Source organism: Cornus florida, unplaced genomic scaffold (genome assembly GCF_030987335.1).
Source record: "Cornus florida cultivar Cherokee Brave unplaced genomic scaffold, ASM3098733v1 CherokeeBrave_3.0.0_Hap2_Chr06, whole genome shotgun sequence".
NCBI classification, from domain to species: Eukaryota; Viridiplantae; Streptophyta; class Magnoliopsida; order Cornales; family Cornaceae; genus Cornus; species Cornus florida.
Window position 1 is genome coordinate 58035414 of NW_026775576.1, and position 18340 is coordinate 58053753.

The 18340-nt window shown below is 35.8% G+C and overlaps 2 protein-coding genes across 2 annotated transcripts; one reads left to right on the forward strand and one right to left on the reverse strand.

Annotated features, from left to right (window-relative positions):
• On the reverse strand, window positions 1-387 carry LOC132314165 (uncharacterized). The gene has a single exon (XM_059813060.1). The coding sequence runs from the start codon at window positions 385-387 to the stop codon at window positions 1-3; it is 387 nt and encodes a 128-aa protein (XP_059669043.1).
• A 10967-nt stretch (window positions 388-11354) lies between these two features.
• Window positions 11355-17715, forward strand: LOC132311604 (GDT1-like protein 4). The gene is made up of 8 exons (XM_059809603.1): window positions 11355-11748; window positions 13577-13705; window positions 13855-13953; window positions 14211-14283; window positions 14969-15054; window positions 16524-16607; window positions 16841-16900; window positions 17332-17715. The coding sequence occupies exons 1-8, from the start codon at window positions 11686-11688 to the stop codon at window positions 17518-17520; spliced, it is 783 nt and encodes a 260-aa protein (XP_059665586.1). The 5' UTR covers window positions 11355-11685; the 3' UTR covers window positions 17521-17715.
• Window positions 17716-18340: the final 625 nt, after the last annotated feature.

The window sequence follows — 18340 nt, forward strand, 5'->3', positions numbered from 1 at the left end:
CTATTGCGCAGCAACAGATCGGATGTGAGCCTTTTCCTTCCCTGCGGCTTTCAGAGTTACTGAGTAGCATTCCTTTGCTACAACCTGATCCCCATGAATATCAATCACCTTGCTCCTGTCTGGGCTTAGGCATCTCATCACTTGGTGTAGGGTTGAGGGGACTCCCTGTACCCTATGGATCCATCCTCTCCCCATCAACAAATTGTAGGAGGGATAGCTCTCCACCACCACAAAACTTTCGACTAAGTCCCTCTCAGCTGTTCGGACCACCAATTCAACTGTGTCGATCGGTTCGACTCGTTTGCCATTAAACCCCAACAACGGATTTCCTGTAGACTTAAGCTCCTCTGGCTTAATTTCAAGCCGATCAAAAGTGACTTTAGGCATGATATTCGCACTGCTACCCGGATTGACGAGCACTCTTCATACTAAGTATTCTGCCACTGTCAAACTGACAACTAAGGGATCCTCATGCGGAATCTGAACTCGTATCAGGCTTGTCTTATCGAACCTTATCTGCACGGCTGAGCTTTGTTGGTGCAGAGTGTTGACACTGCCTACTCGCCTCTTCATTTGCGCTTGGCGAAGGCATGTTCGGAGCAATTCCTTGGATTCTGCAGTCTGCTCGGGTCGGACATGGATTGCGTTGATAATCCGTACGGGCTGAGCATTATGGTGGTTTAGTTTTTGGTTTCTTTTGACCTGCTCAGCTAGACGATTTTGCTCTTGCGCCGGCCCTTGAACATACCTTGCAAACTCACCTCTGGCGATCAGCATTTCCACTTGCCTCCTCAGATTCCTGCATTCGTTAGTTTGATGACCAAAATCACTATGAAAAGCACAATGTTTAGATTAATCCCTCTGCTCGAGAGGTTGTCTGATTGGCAAGGGAGGACGAAACTTATCTTTGTTTTCTTGGTAAAGCCTCGCCAATGTAACTTTGAGTGGGGTAGTTCATCCTCTCTGGGCTTTTTCTCTGCTTTCCAGGAGATCTGACGCTGCGGCGGGGGTTGTTTGGCTTTGGACTTCGCTTCTGTGGAGACGATAGACGTCTTCCTAACGTTAGCTGCTTCCTCTTCTTCCAGATGAACGAAACCATCAGCTCTCTTGTTCAGCTCGTTCATCGTCTTTGGTGTGTTTACCACCAGACTTGTATGGAACGGAGTCCCTCGGGTCATTACTAGCTTGAACGTTTGAACGGCTGTTGATGGATGACATTCCATAACCGTACTTTTAACAAGGTTAAAACTGGTGAGAAAGGCCTGGAGCTGCTTATCCTCATGCTGCTTCATTGTAAACAAACTTGACACATCTTTTGCCGGACGTTTATTTCCATAATACTGACTTATGAACTTATCACACAAATCTTGAAAGCTAGCAATTGAACCTTGAGCCAAGTTCTTGAACCAAAAGACGGCTTGGGCTAGATCTAGCTCACATAACAAAGTTTGGGCCTGATAATTGACATGGGTCCAAACTTGACGTCCACAAAGCAGACCGAGTGTATTCCCACAAAGCAAACTTGACGTGGTCGTGGGTTCGATTCCCACAGACGGCGCCATTGAAGATGCATGAATTTTCTTTCTCTAAATTGACAGAGTTTCATTACACTTCAAATATTTCGATCTTCCATTCCTTCTTTCTCTTTTCTATTTATAGACAATTTGCATTATTCTAGAGCATTCTTAACTAATTTCCGCCGCTGGGCCTATCCTCAAGGTTAAATGGTTATGGGCCTAAATCCTCTTTGAAGGCATTTTTTAGTCAATCCACTACACCCGGTCTGCTTTGTGGACATCAAGTTTGGGCCCATGTCAATTATCAGGCCCAAACTTTGTTATGCGAGCTGGATCTGGCCCGAGCCGTCTTTGGCATCCTCAGACATCTATCATAGCAATAACTAGATTTGTTACTTCTATGGTTATAACACAAACAGAGCATTAGCATATATAAACAATTCTTTTCATTTTTTGATAGAACACAAATCAAATCACAATTTTTTTTTTTTTTTTTTTTAACATTGCAATAAGAAACAGTCATACGACATCTATAAAGCGCATCCAAAGATACAACCGTATGCAAAGGCCCAAAGACCCTGCACCCATAAAAACAGACCATCGCCCAGTCCATACAAAGACCCATAGACAATTGGTCCTTGTTAGTTGCAGGCCATAGAAATGGGCTTAAAGCGAGATCATACAGAACATCAGCCCAAGTGAAGAAACCCACCACAACAGTTGCAAGATTTACTGGATAAGGGCTTCATTCGACCTATTATTTCACCATGGGGTGAACCGGTGTTATTTGTTAAGAAGAAAGATGGTACTATACGGTTGTGTATTGACCACAGACAGTTAAATAAAGTAACCATCAGAACAAGTATCCATTGCCACGAGTTGATGATCTGTTTGATCAGTTACAAGGGGCAAAGGTGTTTTCTAAGATTGACTTGAGGTCAGGATATCACCAGTTGAAAGTAAAGGATAGTGACATTTTGTAAACTGCTTTCCGAACTCGATATGGCCATTATGAGTTTTTGGTAATGCCTTTTGGGTTAACAATGCTCCAGTGGTGTTTATGGATTTAATGAATCAAGTATTTCATCTGTATGTCGACTCGTTTGTTATTGTCTTCATCGATGCTATTTTGATTTATTCTCGGAGTGTGGATGAACATGAAAAACATTTAAAAATTGTACTACAGATTTTATAGGAGAAACAACTTTTTGCTAAGTTTAGCAAATGTGAGTTTTGGCTTGATAAAGTTGTATTTTTGGGGCATGTGGTATCTGGGGATGGTATTTATGTTGACCCGTCAAAAGTAGAAGCAGTAGTGAAATGGGAAAGGCCAACTAATGTGACAGAAGTCAGAAATTTTCTGGGATTAGCAGGTTATTACAAGAGGTTCATCTAAAGGTATTGCGTTGCCATTAACGAAGCTGACCCGAAAGGAAGTAAAGTTTGTGTGGGGTGAAGAATGCTAAAGAAGTTTTGAAGAATTGAAGAAAAAGTTAACGTCAGCCCCAGTGTTAACTGTTCCGTGTGGTGGTGAAGGTTTTGTGATTTACACTGATGCTTCACATCAGGGTATGGGATGTGTTTTGATGTAGAATAGAAAGGTAATTGCATATGCTTCGAGACAATTGAAGAATCATGAATTGAACTATCCTACACATGACTTGGAGTTAGCTATTATTGTTTTTGTTTTGAAATTATGGAGGTATTATCTGTATGGTGAGATTTGTGAAATATTCACTGATCATCAGAGTTTGAAGTATTTGTTTACACAGAAGGATTTAAATTTGAAACAAAGGCGTTAGATGGAGTTAATCAAAGATTATGATTCTAATATTCACCATCATCCTGGAAAAACCAATGTAGTAGTAGATGCTTTGAGTAGGAAGTCTTCAAGGAAACTATCTTGTGTACAGTGTGCACGGGTGGCAAATATTATGGAGTTGAGACTGATGGGAGTTGAATTGACAATTATTAATAAATGAGCATTGTTTGCACATGTTACGGTGAGACCTTTGTTGCTTGATCGAATTAAGGAGTTGTAAAGTCATGATGTATTCTTGGATAAAAAAAGAAACGAAGCTCAAGAAGGTATGCAAACTGAATTTACAGTTAGGGATGATGGGACTTTGTATTTTAAAAGTCGAATTTGTGTTCCAAATGAAGTTTCTTTGAAGAAAGATAGTTTAGATGAAGCCCACAGTTCTATATATGCTATGCATCTAGGAAGTACTAAAATGTACAGGGATTTGAAGGAATACTACTGGTGGAATAATATGAAGCGTGAAATTATAGAATTTGTAACAAAGTGCTTGGTATGTCAACAAGTGAAAATTGAACATCAGAAACCAGTGGGGTTGTTGCAGCCATTACCAGTTCCATAATGGAAATGGGAGCATGTAATAATGGATTTTGTGACGGGACTTCCAAGATAAAAAAAGGGGACATGACTGCATTTGGGTGATAGTTGATAGATTGATGAAATTATCTCATTTTTTGGCAGTGAAAACTACTTATTTTACCAAGGAGTATGCTCATTTGTATGTTGATGAGATCATATGTTTGCATGGGGCTCCAGTTTCTATTGTTTGTGATAGGGATCCGAAGTTCACTTTTAGATTTTGGTGTAGTTTGCATGAAGCCATGAAAACTTCTTTGAAGTTCAGTACAACTTTTCACCCGCAGACAGATGGGCAGTCAGAATGAATTATTCAGATTTTGGAAGATATGTTGAGAGCTTGTGTACTGGATTTCAAAGGTAGTTAGGATGATTATTTATCATTGATTGAATTTGCTTATAATAATGGTTATCAGTTTACTATTGGGATAACACCATATGAAGCATTGCATGGGAGGAAATGTAGAATTCCATTGTGTTGGGGTGAAATGGGTGAAAGAAAGTTATTGGGTCCAGAAATGATTGAACTTACAACAGAAAAAGTGAAGATAATTCAGCAGCATATGAAAGTAGCATATGATAGACAGAAAAGTTATGTGGGTGTGCAAAAAAGAAGGGATTTAGAGTTTGAAGTTGGTGATTTTATTTTTCTTCGTATTTCTCTCTAGAAGGGTATTATGAGGTTTGGAAAGAAGGGTAAATTAAGTCCCAGGTACATTGGACCGTATAAAATTCTGGAACGGATAGGAGCAGTAGCTTATCGGTTGAAATTACCAAAACAATTATTAAGATTACATGATGTTTTCCATGTGTCTATGCTTTGGAAGTATATATCAGATCCATCTCATGTTTTAGTTGTGGAATCGATAGAGTTGAAGGAAGATTTGACTTATGTAGAGGAACTAGTACAGATTTTGGATCGCCGAGAGCAAGTGCTACGGAATAAAACTATATCACTGCTAAAGGGATTGTGGATAAGTCACATAGTTGAAGAAGCGACTTGGGAAAGCGAGGAAACTATGAGAATGCAATATCCTCATTTGTTCAGTATGTTTCATGCATTTTAATTTTGTGGACGAAATTAATTAAAGGGGGGAAGAATTGTAATATCTCGATACAAAAATTAATTTGGTTAGCATAATTTAATTTTAATTTGTCATGATTTATATATAAATATTTATTTTGTGAATTTTACATTTTGTATCAAGCTTACTAATTACAACCCAATTGGAAATAATATTAATAATATAACTGATGGAAGTGGAAGGAGTGATACATTTGTGTTGGTGGAATACCATGAAATGGGTATGTACCGAAGTTGTGTGTGAGTGTGTTTGATACCAGGTGGTGTGTGTGTGTGTGGTGATTGTAAGTGTAAATGGGTGTGCCCATGAGGTGATAAATTTTTATATATAAATGCACAATATATATTATCACATGAAGATATATATGGAGGTTTTCACACTTCTCTTTGCTGGTGCTTGAAGTTTCTAGATATATATTATTTATGTTATTAAGTGGTTTAAAGGTTTGAAGAAAACCTTGTGGTTTGACTAGTATATACATAATAATATATTATAAGTGGAGTAAAGCTTCAAGCTTAGTAAAAGGCAAATTTCTGCCCGCACAAGACAGCATGCTCTTGGACCTTTGAACACGTGGGTATATGTGTGGCAGCATATGTGTAGTGTGTTTGCTTAGCTTTTATTTTTATATAAGTAAGCTTCTAATAGAAGCTGTGTTAACCGACTGCACACAAGAGGGTAGTATATATGTTTAAAAGTCTTGTTCATTGCGGATATAGTTATGGACACACTAATAGACTGAAAATAGTGCCCGTTTGAGAGCAAGCAAAAAGTGGAAAATAAAAGAAGAGGAAAAAGGGAACGAATTCTCTTTCGAATTCTTGTTGACCAGTACCAAAGGTAAATAATTTCATATTTTTTTATTATTTTTCAAATGAGTTGTGTAATAGTATAACTTGATACAACTCTTGCCTACTTGTAGTTACTTTGCTGAAATTTAAGTTATATACTGGTGAAAGGGATTTTAATTACTGTGAGTATAAATGGTAGGATTTATTACGAAGGCCATGATTATTATTTTAATTCTCCTTGGAATAAGAATAACATGGTTATGGGTGTTGTGTAGATTGCATCTATATATTTATTTATTTCACCTAACTCAAGTATGAATTTATTTATGGTTAATTAGATGGAATGGTGAAGTTTGAGATTTCGTATAAAGAACTGTTATTACAATTTTATTTATAATTGTTGGGATTGTTATAAAAGTGATGATTATTATTTAATTTTATGTAGAAATAAATATAACTTGGTTATAATGTTGTATAGGCAAGGAAAAGGAGACAGAAAATGCAACCATATGGAAGTATAATTAAATAAATTGAAAAGTAGCTAAGGTGAGTGTACTCACTGGAAGTTTATACTTGGATGTGTTTAATTGAAGTATTAAAGCTGTTTATGTGAAATGAAGATGAATATATATAACTTGATTATATTATAGAAGGTTCATACTCTGGCCTAGAAGGAGAGTAATATTGTATATAAGGTCCATACTTTAGCCTGAAAAGAGAGTAATATATTATATAAGGTCCATACTCTGGCCTGGAAAGAGAAAACTATATTAAATAAGGTCCATACTCTGGCCAAGAAGTAGAGTACTATATTTAAATAAGGGCCATACTTTGACCAAGAAGGAGAATATTATACTATATAAGTTCCATACTCTGGCCTAGAAGGAAAGTACTATATTTTAAATGCCTGTAAAGCTATAAGTTATATGTTATGAAGTTTAATTTAAGTTATCAGATAATATTTGTTTATATTACTCTGATGTAGTGGTGTTGCATTCACTGGGCTTTAATCTCACTCCTTCCATATCTATATTTTTCAAGTATCAGGTTGGGTTGCTACTACCAAGTTTAGAGTCTTGGGTGTGAAAGGGGAAAAGAACAATGAAATGTGTTTTATATAAAATGTAAATATTGTAGTAGAATTTAATATTGTGACTTGTAGTTAATTGTTTAGGTTTCTTAGAGCGTGCAAGGTGGATTTATAGTTTATCTTTAATTGTAAACTTTTAAGTAGGAACTCTGATATATGATGACGTCATGTATGTATGAGATTAATGCAGATGGTTAGATACATTCTAATTGTTTCATTTATTAAATATTGTTTATTAGGATGGGGTGTGTCATTTGTTGTTGATAAGTCATCCGTTGTGACTGATTTACCGCTTGCCGATAATCGGTTGTTGGAACTTGCCGATAATCGGCAGTCGGTAACTAACAATATTCTGGCAAACTTTGCTGCCGATTTTCTAATAATATTTCCTGCCAAGATTGACAAGACTGGCTAATTTCGGTACTGGTTATCGGCAGCCTTTCATGTAACAGAGGTTGTGATACAGGGGTGACCTATTGATTTACCACCTGGTAAGGATAAGGTTTCCTGTACATAGGCTAAGCACGTTTACGCCCTTGAGCTTCTTCGACCTGGATAAGCTGAGCTATCAATTCTTTAATCTCCTGATCAATTTCCCCCATTTCTTATTGTTCTCTCTGAGGAGGAATCGGCATAATTGGTGGGCATTGTAGCATAACCTTTGCCGATTTTACATTTAGCTTAATCGGCATCAATGGTATTTATGTTATTATCGACGGATTGCCGATGGGCATACCAAGAGTTGTGTTCGGCGGGACAATTCCTGCCGTAGTTGTTTGTGGCCCTTGAGAAGTATTTATCAATGGTGAAGAAACACGTTAAAAAATTGATTCATGAGCTGTCAAGATTTCGGCTTGATCATAGCGACTTTGGATAGTCGATGTTTGGGTAAGTACCTCCTATTATGAGATTTATTTGGCATCTTAGTTCTCCCATATGCTGATTTATCAACTGCAGATAATCGGCTACTGGTGACTGGTTTGCCACTTGCTGATAATCAGCTGCTGGTCGCTGATATCTTTCAGGCCAACCATATGACTAATTGGGCACCGACTGCCCCCCGAGTACTGGAGATTGTGATACGGAGGTGACATGCTTATTTACCACTTGCCAATAATCAACTGTTGGCATCTACCAATAATCAGCAACTGGTTGCTGGTAATTGACTACTGGAACATGCCGATAATCGACTGTTAGCGTTTGCCGATAATCGACTGTTGGAACAAACCGATAATCGGCTGCTGTTAGTGACTTGTTGATAATTAGCGACTTGTTGCTAATAATCAACAACTGGTTGCTGATAATTGTTTAGTCGACCATGTGCTTGATTAGAATATTGGTACATCGGCTGATGAACCAACTGCATATTTTTACTATAAATCACTCACCTAGTGGGGTCCCACCGGGCGTGCTAAGAATGTTGACGCTTAAATCGGCTCATAAGATTCGATTCAGAATTGATATGTTGCGAGCGTGTCAGAACCAATTATATGTTTTGAAGTGTGAGTTGTCAACTGGAGTCGCTTTGAGAATATTGACTATTAGGCGATGCGAGGAGAACGGGAAGAGAAATAGATATATAGTGAAAATTAGAGAATAGAAAGGGAAGAGAAATAGATATAGAAAGTGATAGGGAGAAGATATAGGGAGAGAAATAGAACGAGACTGAAATAGAGAGGGAGAGGGAGATAGGGATAGCAAGGATGCTATTTGGGGAAAGTGCTTGAGAAAACAACAATAATAATAAAATGATTTTGAGGGTGCTGAACCTCTATCTCAACATACCTCCTTGATTATTTATAGAATAAAATGTTAACAAACTCATATGCATAAACATTCTAAATATATCAAACTCTATCAAATAACTAATTACTAATTTCAAATAAAATCTAATACTATCGATAACCCAACTAACTATAAGTTTAAAATAAATTAATCATAAAGATAAACATAAATATTTAACTTACATCAACTAACAGATAAATACTAAATTATAATCCCTATCCATTAAATAATTCAAATGCTTCAATCTCTTTTGCCTCTGAATGTAGATTCTGTAACCTTTTCCACGTGTCAATTTATACCCAAATTGATTGCCATGTCATTAATACAAATTACCAAAAAGAGTGTCAACAGTTATTTATCTTTATATCGTTTTATGCAACAATTACGTTACGTTATTATTTCGTGATACATTGTACTCTATGTTAGTAGTTACGGAGTATGCTTACCAACAAACACAATGTTTTTCTTGATCATAAAAAATAGTAAACTTATTTTCATCGGGTACTACTCTTTGTTGACACTATTTTTTTTAGTACCGAAATATTAAATGCTTAATACAAAATGAGTGTACTTGTGATGGCCCAAGTTTTACAAATCCGATGCGTTAATGATGATTTGAAAGTTAACACGATAACGGATCCGAAATGCGGAAGCGAAACAAAGGAAATAAGGTCTCTAGAGATGTACGTCATCCCTAAGACACCAAAGTGATTTTCCATGAAACCATGGAACCCAAAAGAAAACAAAAGCGGAAACAAAGTTTTAAAAACATACAAAGTGAATCCCAAGGGTAAAATGGTCTTTTTACACAGAAATGGTTTCCATCGTGCACACTATTGGAAAGATAACAAAAAATTAATAAAGTTAAACTCAAGAATCGCCTGATTCGGTGTCCGGATGACAAGATATGGAACCTCGAAATTTGAAACAAAACTGAAATTAAAAATGCGCCCAGGGGCATCGGCGATCGATCGTGGTCGATCGCAGAATCCATGATGGATTAAACTGAGACCAAAATCCAAAGTTTTGAAAATGAGAAGTGCCAGTGCGATCTATCGCCACCTCTGCGATTGATCGCCGAAAACTAGGGGTGGCAAATTACGACACGACATGACAATACGATAAGAATACGACACGAGTTAAAAAGGTTTGGGTTTGGCATAAATAGGTTTGGGTTAGAAAAGAGTCGACACGATTAACCCGTTTACTTAACCGTGTCGGGTTAGGGTTGAAGAGTTCAACCCGTATAACCCGTTTATGACCCATTTAACTCAACATGTTATAATCATGAATATGACCTATGTAATATGTTACTTGTTTAAACCAATTACTATGAATAGTTAAATCATTTTAACATAAACCTTGTCTATGCCTTATAATTTTTCTTTTTATTTTGAATATTTAGGTTAATTATGAATTTTTTTTTTCTATTATTTAGTATTTGATTAAACATTAAATGTCTTGTTTTAATAAACAGGTTATTAAACGGGTTAACACGTTTACCTGTTTAATAAACAGGTTGAGTTAGTGTTGAGAATTCTTGACACGATTATTAAATGTGTTGGGTTTGAGTTTACCTATTTAGTATAATACCCTTACATCGACATGACACGAACATGACCCACGAATGAGAATTGCCACCCTTACAAAAAACAAAGAAGGATCGAAGGGGCCTGCGAAGGATCAAAAATGGCTATGCGATGGATCGCGAAGGATCAAAAATGGCTCTGCGATGGATCGCAGACCAGAAGGTTGCACCAAAAATTTTTGGAAAATGTGAGTTTCTTAACACTAAAACACATTTTTTTTTTTGGAAAAAGTTTGTGAAGCAACACCCAAAAAAAAAATGTCATTTTCTAAATGACCATGGTCAAGCTAAGTCTTATTTTTCAAATGAAATGTCCAAAATGCCATTTTGCGCAAACTTTGCAAAAAAATGAAAATGCTTGAAATGAAAAGTACCCATTGCATACAAATATGATGTTTGGCCCTTGTAAGACGTGAGAAAGGACGGAGGTGTTGGGTCGCACCGACTAAACGGAGGGGACTGACCACTCGCCGGCGAACCATCATCATTGAAAGTCGCATCTGTACCAACAAAACACCACCTAGAGCAGAAAACAACAGAAAACCTATGCACCATCCTCACAGATTCTTCCGGCAACAACCAGCCACGACTCATAGTCGATGGTGGCCAGAGGAGAGGCAGCGCTGATCAGATCAAGAAAGATGAGCAGCAAACATGCTACAAGAGCACGTCCAACGCGCAACAACCCGTATAAACACCAACCTTTGATGAACAGAGCACCTCTACTAAGAAAGGAAACGCAGAACTCTGTTGAACAAAGAAGGGAAGGAACAGTGACACTTCTCTCTCTACTATTGGTTCTTCGAATATGAGAGTGTGTGTAAATCACAATTCATATTCATACTATTCTTTCCCATTCTAAAATACACTGTAATACTTTACTCTATATATATATATATATATATATATATATATAATAGAAAATACTTTGGCTATACACTTGATTACAACACAAATCTCCGATGAACGAAGAAGGGCAGGAACAGTGACACTTCTCTCTCTACTATTGGTTCTTCGAATATGAGGAGTGTGTGTAAATCACAATTCATATTCAAACTATTCTTTTCCATTCTAAAATACACTGTAATACTTTACTATATATATATATAATAGAAAATACTTTGACTATACACTTGATTACAACACAAATCCCTAGTTTTCAAGGCACTTTTTTGGAGATCTTGTTCGAACGCAAAGTATCTGGAGATACGATGCGTGTCTTCTCTCTCTCTTTCTCTCTCTACTAGGTCTTTGAATAAATCCCATCTCGATCTGTGAGTTTTCGATGCAGTGATCCCTTTTTTGAATTACATCTACTTTCTCGGGAAAATCTCTAATTTTCCGTTCGATTTCTCTGGGTTTCTCGTTTTTTTTTTCTTTTTTTTTTTCCCAGTGGGTATTGGATTTGGGACGAAGAGCTTGAAATTGAAAATCATGGCTCGTTACCTTTTTGTCATCGGCGTTGTTCTCTTGGCCGTCTCTAGCGTTTCAGCTCAGGTATTGCTCAAGTGCTGTGTGTCTAGGTTTTATTTCATTATGCATTGATTGTTTTGAGCTTGGGTTTCAGGAATCCGGGCCTGATACCGACAGGGATGAGTCAAGTGGATTAGACCTGTGCCGGCACCCCTGTTTTTGTCTTGTTTGGTTGCTGAGCAAATTGTTGAAAGCTGATATTATATGCTCTGTGTTTTGTCATAGAAACGTTTTATCAGATACGGTTTTTGGCATTTTGAGGTGTTTGGTTGCCTGTAATTGCTTTACAAATTTTTTATTGTAAAACCTTAATCTTTTATTAAGGCTCCCCCGGGTTGGAAGATTAAAGCGAACGGATCTAAGTTCAAATAAAGCGTGAAATTATTAAATTTTAGGTTTAAGTTTTTAATAATCTGTTAAGATGAGCTTATTTAAGTTTAATTATTAAATGAGTTAAACTTAAATTTAAATTTAAGATTAATTTCACTACACCCTATCATAATTTGGTTAAATATCACCATAAAATATCTTTTAAAAATAATTATAGCTCACGTTATAACTTTTATTTTGTTTTTCATTCACACTTTAACTATAAAATAATGTAAATACTTTTTAATTTTGTCAAAACAACTCTTTGACCTAAATAATTGGATTAAAAAACTAAAATATATTTAAAATTTACAAATTATATAGATATACCAGACATATCTCTCTCTCTATATATATATACAAAAAAAAAAAAAAGAAAAAAGAAAAAGAAAAAAAAGGTAAGCATATTTTGAGTTCATTGATTGATAGAACCAACCCACTTTTCATTGTAAAAGGCAAACATAATAATAGTAGTTTTAGTGCGCCTCGCTAGGGAGCTTTAGCCAAAAGACCCAGTGGAAAACCCGATCCAATGGATCCAATACGGCATCCACCAAAGATTAGTCCCAATCTCTCTAATATGGATTTTCAACCTTTGCGAATCAAAGATGTGGGATTGGTCATCTTACATGGGATTCACGTTGATCCTCGCCTTGTAGTTTGTTAAAATGAATCCATTTTGTCATTCAAATTCGAATCTACACTCTAGCCTCCATGAGCTCAGCTTGCCACAGGAGTGGAATTCACCACCACAATCACCACCTCCATCAACGATGGAAAGGACAGGAACAACCTTTTATATATATATATATATATATATATGAGATATATCTATAATTGTAAATTAATTTGTAGTGTTTTTAGGGATATTGCAGTTTTTTTAATTAATTTTTTAAGGCTAGTGAGTACTTTTGACCAAGTCAAAGGGTATTTAGGGGCAAAATTGTCTTTTTATATATGTTTAACGGAAGTTATGATAGAAAAGTGAAAATGGATCTGAGTGATAGTTATTTTCGAAAGATACATTGCTATTTGACTGTACCTGAAGGGATGTTTGTAAAATTAACTCATAAATTTAATGTTTAGATGTAAGTTCATAAAATATGCATAGATTGAGTTGAGACCCTTTATTTGTGCATTTCAAAAAACAAGGTGGAAGGAGTTATTTGAAATTCATATTCACCGTGATTTTTTTTTTCAGAAGGTTTGTAAGACTGTTGTCAATTATTAAAACATGAACTGTGAGATTTGAAATGTTTAATCAACCAATATAACAATGTAAACTAAGTTTTAGAACACTCTTCCTTTGGTTTTGTTTCCCATATTTTTTCGCACGAGCAAACATTGCATGTTCCCTGTTTCTCACTCCATATTTATAAATGCCATGCATGTGCATGATTAATTTCTTATTTGTTGGGTAAATTTACAACACCTAACTTTGTTGTGCTTTTCTCGTATGGTTTTATGTAAATTTCTGGGACAGATGGTTCTTGAAAAACTTGGGAGTGATTGGAATGATCAAGAAACTGTTGTTCTACCTGTCAATTTGGATTCTGGTCTTGGAGTTCTCGATGCGTTCCTTGCCAGTTTGTCAATGATTATCGTCAGCGAGGTTTGTGCCCTCACTTCATAGTATATTGCCAGTTTCAGCGAGGTCACTACCGAAGTTGTTTATTTTTGTATCCATGTTGTTTATTATGGTGTTCTCTAAAGGATCACAATTGCTCTGATGAATTTTTTAACTTGTGACCGTGCTGCCAGATTGGAGATGAAACTTTCATAATTGCAGCTCTTTTGGCAATGCGTCATCCCAAGTCAATTGTTTTGTCTGGTGCACTAAGTGCCTTGATTGTAATGACAGTAAGTTTACTATTAAAAACCATTTACTCTTTTCTATTTCATGTTATGGCAGTTAAAATTAACTATGCCAACTATTTTCCCAATTCTATTTCATCATATGATCTTTCTTTTCCTTCTCGTTTATGCTTCTACTGGATTGGTAACCTTTATCTGTTTATTCCAGTAGATGGCTTTAGTGATTTTGAAGCAGTGCCTTCTAGTTTTTTTTCTTTTATGGGAATTTCTATAAGAGCAAATATGTTGTACATGTGATTTAGGTACTTTCCACTGGACTTGGTAGGATCGTACCAAATTTGATATCGAGGAAGCATACAAACAGTGCAGCTACAGGTATTATTTTTCAATTTCAATTACTAAGATAAAATCACACATTCTTTTCCAGTTCAAGTGTGATGCTTCCTTCAAGAATTTTTTTAGTTTGGTTTGGTATTTAGTATATATGTTATATATATATATAGCGATTCCCAGTAGGAAAACCAGACCTGCCCCTTTGCGGATATACGAGATGTGTAGCTTTACTCGTTGCTTGACAGTAGAAAGATTGCATATGGTTCTATACATTTTGTCTTAGAGTCCGCTTGTAAGGAGGATAAATGGGAGGAGAAAGTGGAGGATGAAAGGCCTAGGGGAGAGGGAAGGGAAAGGGAGGAAGGAGGCAAGCCCCTTCCCCATGGGCCCAAGAGTGGGAGGTTAGGAGGAGTGAAACATCTCTCTCTAAATGGTCAAATGCTGCAATACACCTTCACTGCTTTCCACATTTCATCTTAATCAACCAAACAGCATGAGGGAAATGCCAATACTTTTTCTATATTCCAAATTTTCATCCTTCGTATCAAATAGAATGTTGAATGTTCTTATGTCTCCTAAGACACGAGTTTTACATTGCATCATGAAGGAAATTTAGTGTTTGCCATTTGGATCTCATAAGCTAGATAGACACCTAAATTCTGAATTTTCTTTTATGTTTTATATATATATTTTTGACTAGTGTTTTATGTTTTATATATATATCCAGTTCTTTATGCTTTTTTCGGGCTGCGGTTGCTCTATATTGCATGGGTATCAGATTCAAAAGGATCCCAGAAAAAGGAAATGGAGGAAGTATGTTTTGTTACTCAATACTGTTATTCAGTAGTGATTATTAGTTTTTGTTTCACTTTAATTGCAATGTCTTGATTTATATTTTGATAGGGGCTGGAATATAATGTTTGTTGTTCTTTACCTTTGGCTATAGATATTAGTTTTCATTATAACTATTCTAGTTTTTGATGCAATTTGGTGCTTTTCCATCACTTATTTCACTTTTTGTCCATTCAAATTACTTTTATAAAAAATTGATGATATTTCTATTTTTATGCTTTCAAAATGATTATTTTGAACATTTATAGCACATGATTGAATTTTTGACATATTATTGTCTGCCAAGAATTATCTTGGTCGTGGTTGTGATTTCGGTATTTGTCTTTGAGCTCTCAGTGCCAAATGTCATTGCTGAAAAAATGAACTATTAATGTTAGAAAATGAATAAATTGTCAATGCTGAATACAATGCCTAGCCTGTTGTGTTAGTGACACTATTTTTTCTCCCCCAATTGTATGTCTATGAAACAATTTTCTTAAAATGTTGCATATTTAATTATGTATGAGAATATTAGTATTTGTTGCATAATTGTGCTGGTGGTGGTTGTGATTGTGACATTCCACTTTGAGGTATTGACTCGCCAGTGTCGATATTACAAATTAGATACGATATATATATATATATATTGGTTTCGATACGTAAAGGTCTCTTAGCGACTAGAAAATGCAAGAGGAGATGATTCACTGGCTCCTAATCCCTCATACACTTGCAGAATTTTGGAAAAATTGTTTAGCTTTGATTGCATACTGAGACGCATTGAATGTGCAAAGAAGTCCTATAACACTGGAATCTAAAATTTTAAATGGAAAAACCACTTTTGCTGCAAATTTGATAATTGTCAATGCAAGAGGAGATGATTCAAGGGGAAAGATATTGCTATGACAGCCTATGAGTGTTAAAAGAACAGTAATGTTGTGATTTGACGACTAATTGGGATGGAGTAAGCTTACTCCGTAAAACATCACACCCGAATTGATATGTCTTGAATGGCTCTTTGGGCGGGGAGTAATGCTTTGTCATTATGTCTTGAATGGCTCTTTGGGCGGGGAGTCATCTTTCCTCCTCATCTCTCAAGTCTCCATTGTGTATTTTGAAATCAATCTCATCAAATGCTCCCTTCGTCCAATGGTTGTAATTTTGCAACTGGATTAGCGAGATGTTGGCCAATCTAAAATCATTCATAAAATTTCTGGTTCATCATGTTCTCTTGCAAAAGGCTCATAAAACCCTCTCTCACACAGTGTAAGATGTGTTACTGATTTTATATTGTGCTTGCTTCCATCATTTTTCAAGCATGTCTGATCAGTGTTTGAATAGTTGCACTAGCTAATATTATTGATTTTGCAATGTTTTTTGCCGAATTTCATGCAGTTGTCAAACATGTTGTAATCTTTGTTGTTTGTTCACTTGCTATTATCCCATAATTTCAGGTAGAGGAGAAACTGGAGGGTGGACGAGGGAAAACAACAGTCCGTCGTATCTTTTCTCGATTTTGTACACCGATATTCTTGGAGGTATGCCTAGTGTGTAGATACTTGTAGCAACACACTAAAGTCTCATGAAAATCAACTTCCTTTACTGTTTTGTTGTTTGTGCATTCTCAAGTTACCTAGGTTCTGTAGTCCTGTAATATTGTGGTACATTTTTATTTTTTATTTTGTACATTTTTGCCATTAATTCAAGAGAATAAATTGAAATTTGACTGATTTTTGTGTGTGTTTCTTTGTGTCTATACTTTGTGGTGCAGTCTTTCATCTTAACCTTTCTAGCGGAGTGGGGTGATCGTAGCCAGATAGCGACAATTGCTGTAAGATAATTTCTTTATCCTTGAATCTTGCTTGGCCTATATATGTTCTATTAAGGAGTACATAAACAACATTCATTTATCAAAAAGAAATGAAATAAAAATAACTGGACCAGCCTAATATTTAGGATTTTGTGCTCTCCTTGTTCATTTGCTCAATCAAATGTTTTGCTTTGAACCTCATATTTGGAACACATTCTATTTTGTATGCTGAATTTTATGTCAAAAGCTTGCCGTTTCCTTTCCGTAGCCCATATAAAACATGGTGTTACGATCGCTTGGTAATTGTAAATTGTAATTGGACTCTTCTCGTCGAAGCCTTCAATTGCAACTACAGATTTGGGCTGCATTTATAGAATATAAATGTACTATATATATATATATATATATATATATATATATATATATATATATTAATTTTCTCGATTCTGCAGCTGGCTACACACAAAAGTGCAATTGGAGTTGCAGTGGGAGCTACTCTGGGACACACCATCTGTACGTCATTGGCAGTAGTTGGAGGAAGCATGCTAGCATCCAAGATCTCACAAGGCACAGTAGCTACCATTGGGGGTCTGCTATTCCTTGGTTTTTCATTGTCATCATATTTCTATCCTCCAACCTGATTGTTTTGGAGCAGTTCTATGCTCCTCTATCTCTATCTCAATCTCTATCTCTCTCCATTCTTTAAAAAAAACTCTATTTTCATCTCTATCTCTCTCCATTCTTTAAAAAAAATTCTATTTTCCTGCTTATTCTTTTATACAATATTCGTATATGAATACATTAATTATTTTTCCCATTCAATTTTGATGCATGCTTACAGGAATCAATAATTTTCAATTGATAAACAAAAATGATTGACCCCTTCAATAGCTGTGTTAATGGAGGCAGGGAGGGGGACTAAAACTCCCTCCTGCAACATAGTGTGTTGTCCGGTCTAGTAAGTTATGTACCTTATAAAAATGTTGTGATGTTCAATATTTTCGTAACGTACATCACTAACTGAAGGGTACATGAGTACTGTATTGCTCGGAGAGGATTTTGATCCGGAGGGAGGGAAATGAAGAGAGTTGAAATAAGAATGAATTGTTGAGGAAGGTATTATTCAAGGATTTGGATCCTCTAGGGTGCATATAAACACTTCTTGTACTTTGTTGTACCTTAAAACCTTGGTTATCTTGCTGCATCACCTATTTTTAGGATGATATAATTTTAAAAGTAGAATAGTTTTACGATTTGAACCCTAAATTTAAACAAAAATAATGATGTGGCAAAATTATTAATTATTTTATAAATGTTCATTTATCTTATCTTAGGAGACTTGATACATCGAACCTAAAAGTCATACTCACCCAATATGCGTGTAACTTAGATGATACACTCTTGCCATGAATATTTAACAAGAAAATAATGGAGTATTAATATTTGATTCAATTAAGTAAA

Coding starts and splice junctions, on each gene's coding strand:
- LOC132311604 (XM_059809603.1), top strand. CDS start 11,686: ATGGCTCGTTACCTTTTTGTCATCGGCGTTGTTCTCTTGGCCGTCTCT. Junction 11,749..13,576: donor TCTCTAGCGTTTCAGCTCAG/GTATTGCTCAAG, acceptor TTTCTGGGACAG/ATGGTTCTTGAAAAACTTGG. Junction 15,055..16,523: donor AGAAAAAGGAAATGGAGGAA/GTATGTTTTGTT, acceptor CCATAATTTCAG/GTAGAGGAGAAACTGGAGGG.
- LOC132314165 (XM_059813060.1), bottom strand. CDS start 387: ATGCCTAAAGTCACTTTTGATCGGCTTGAAATTAAGCCAGAGGAGCTT.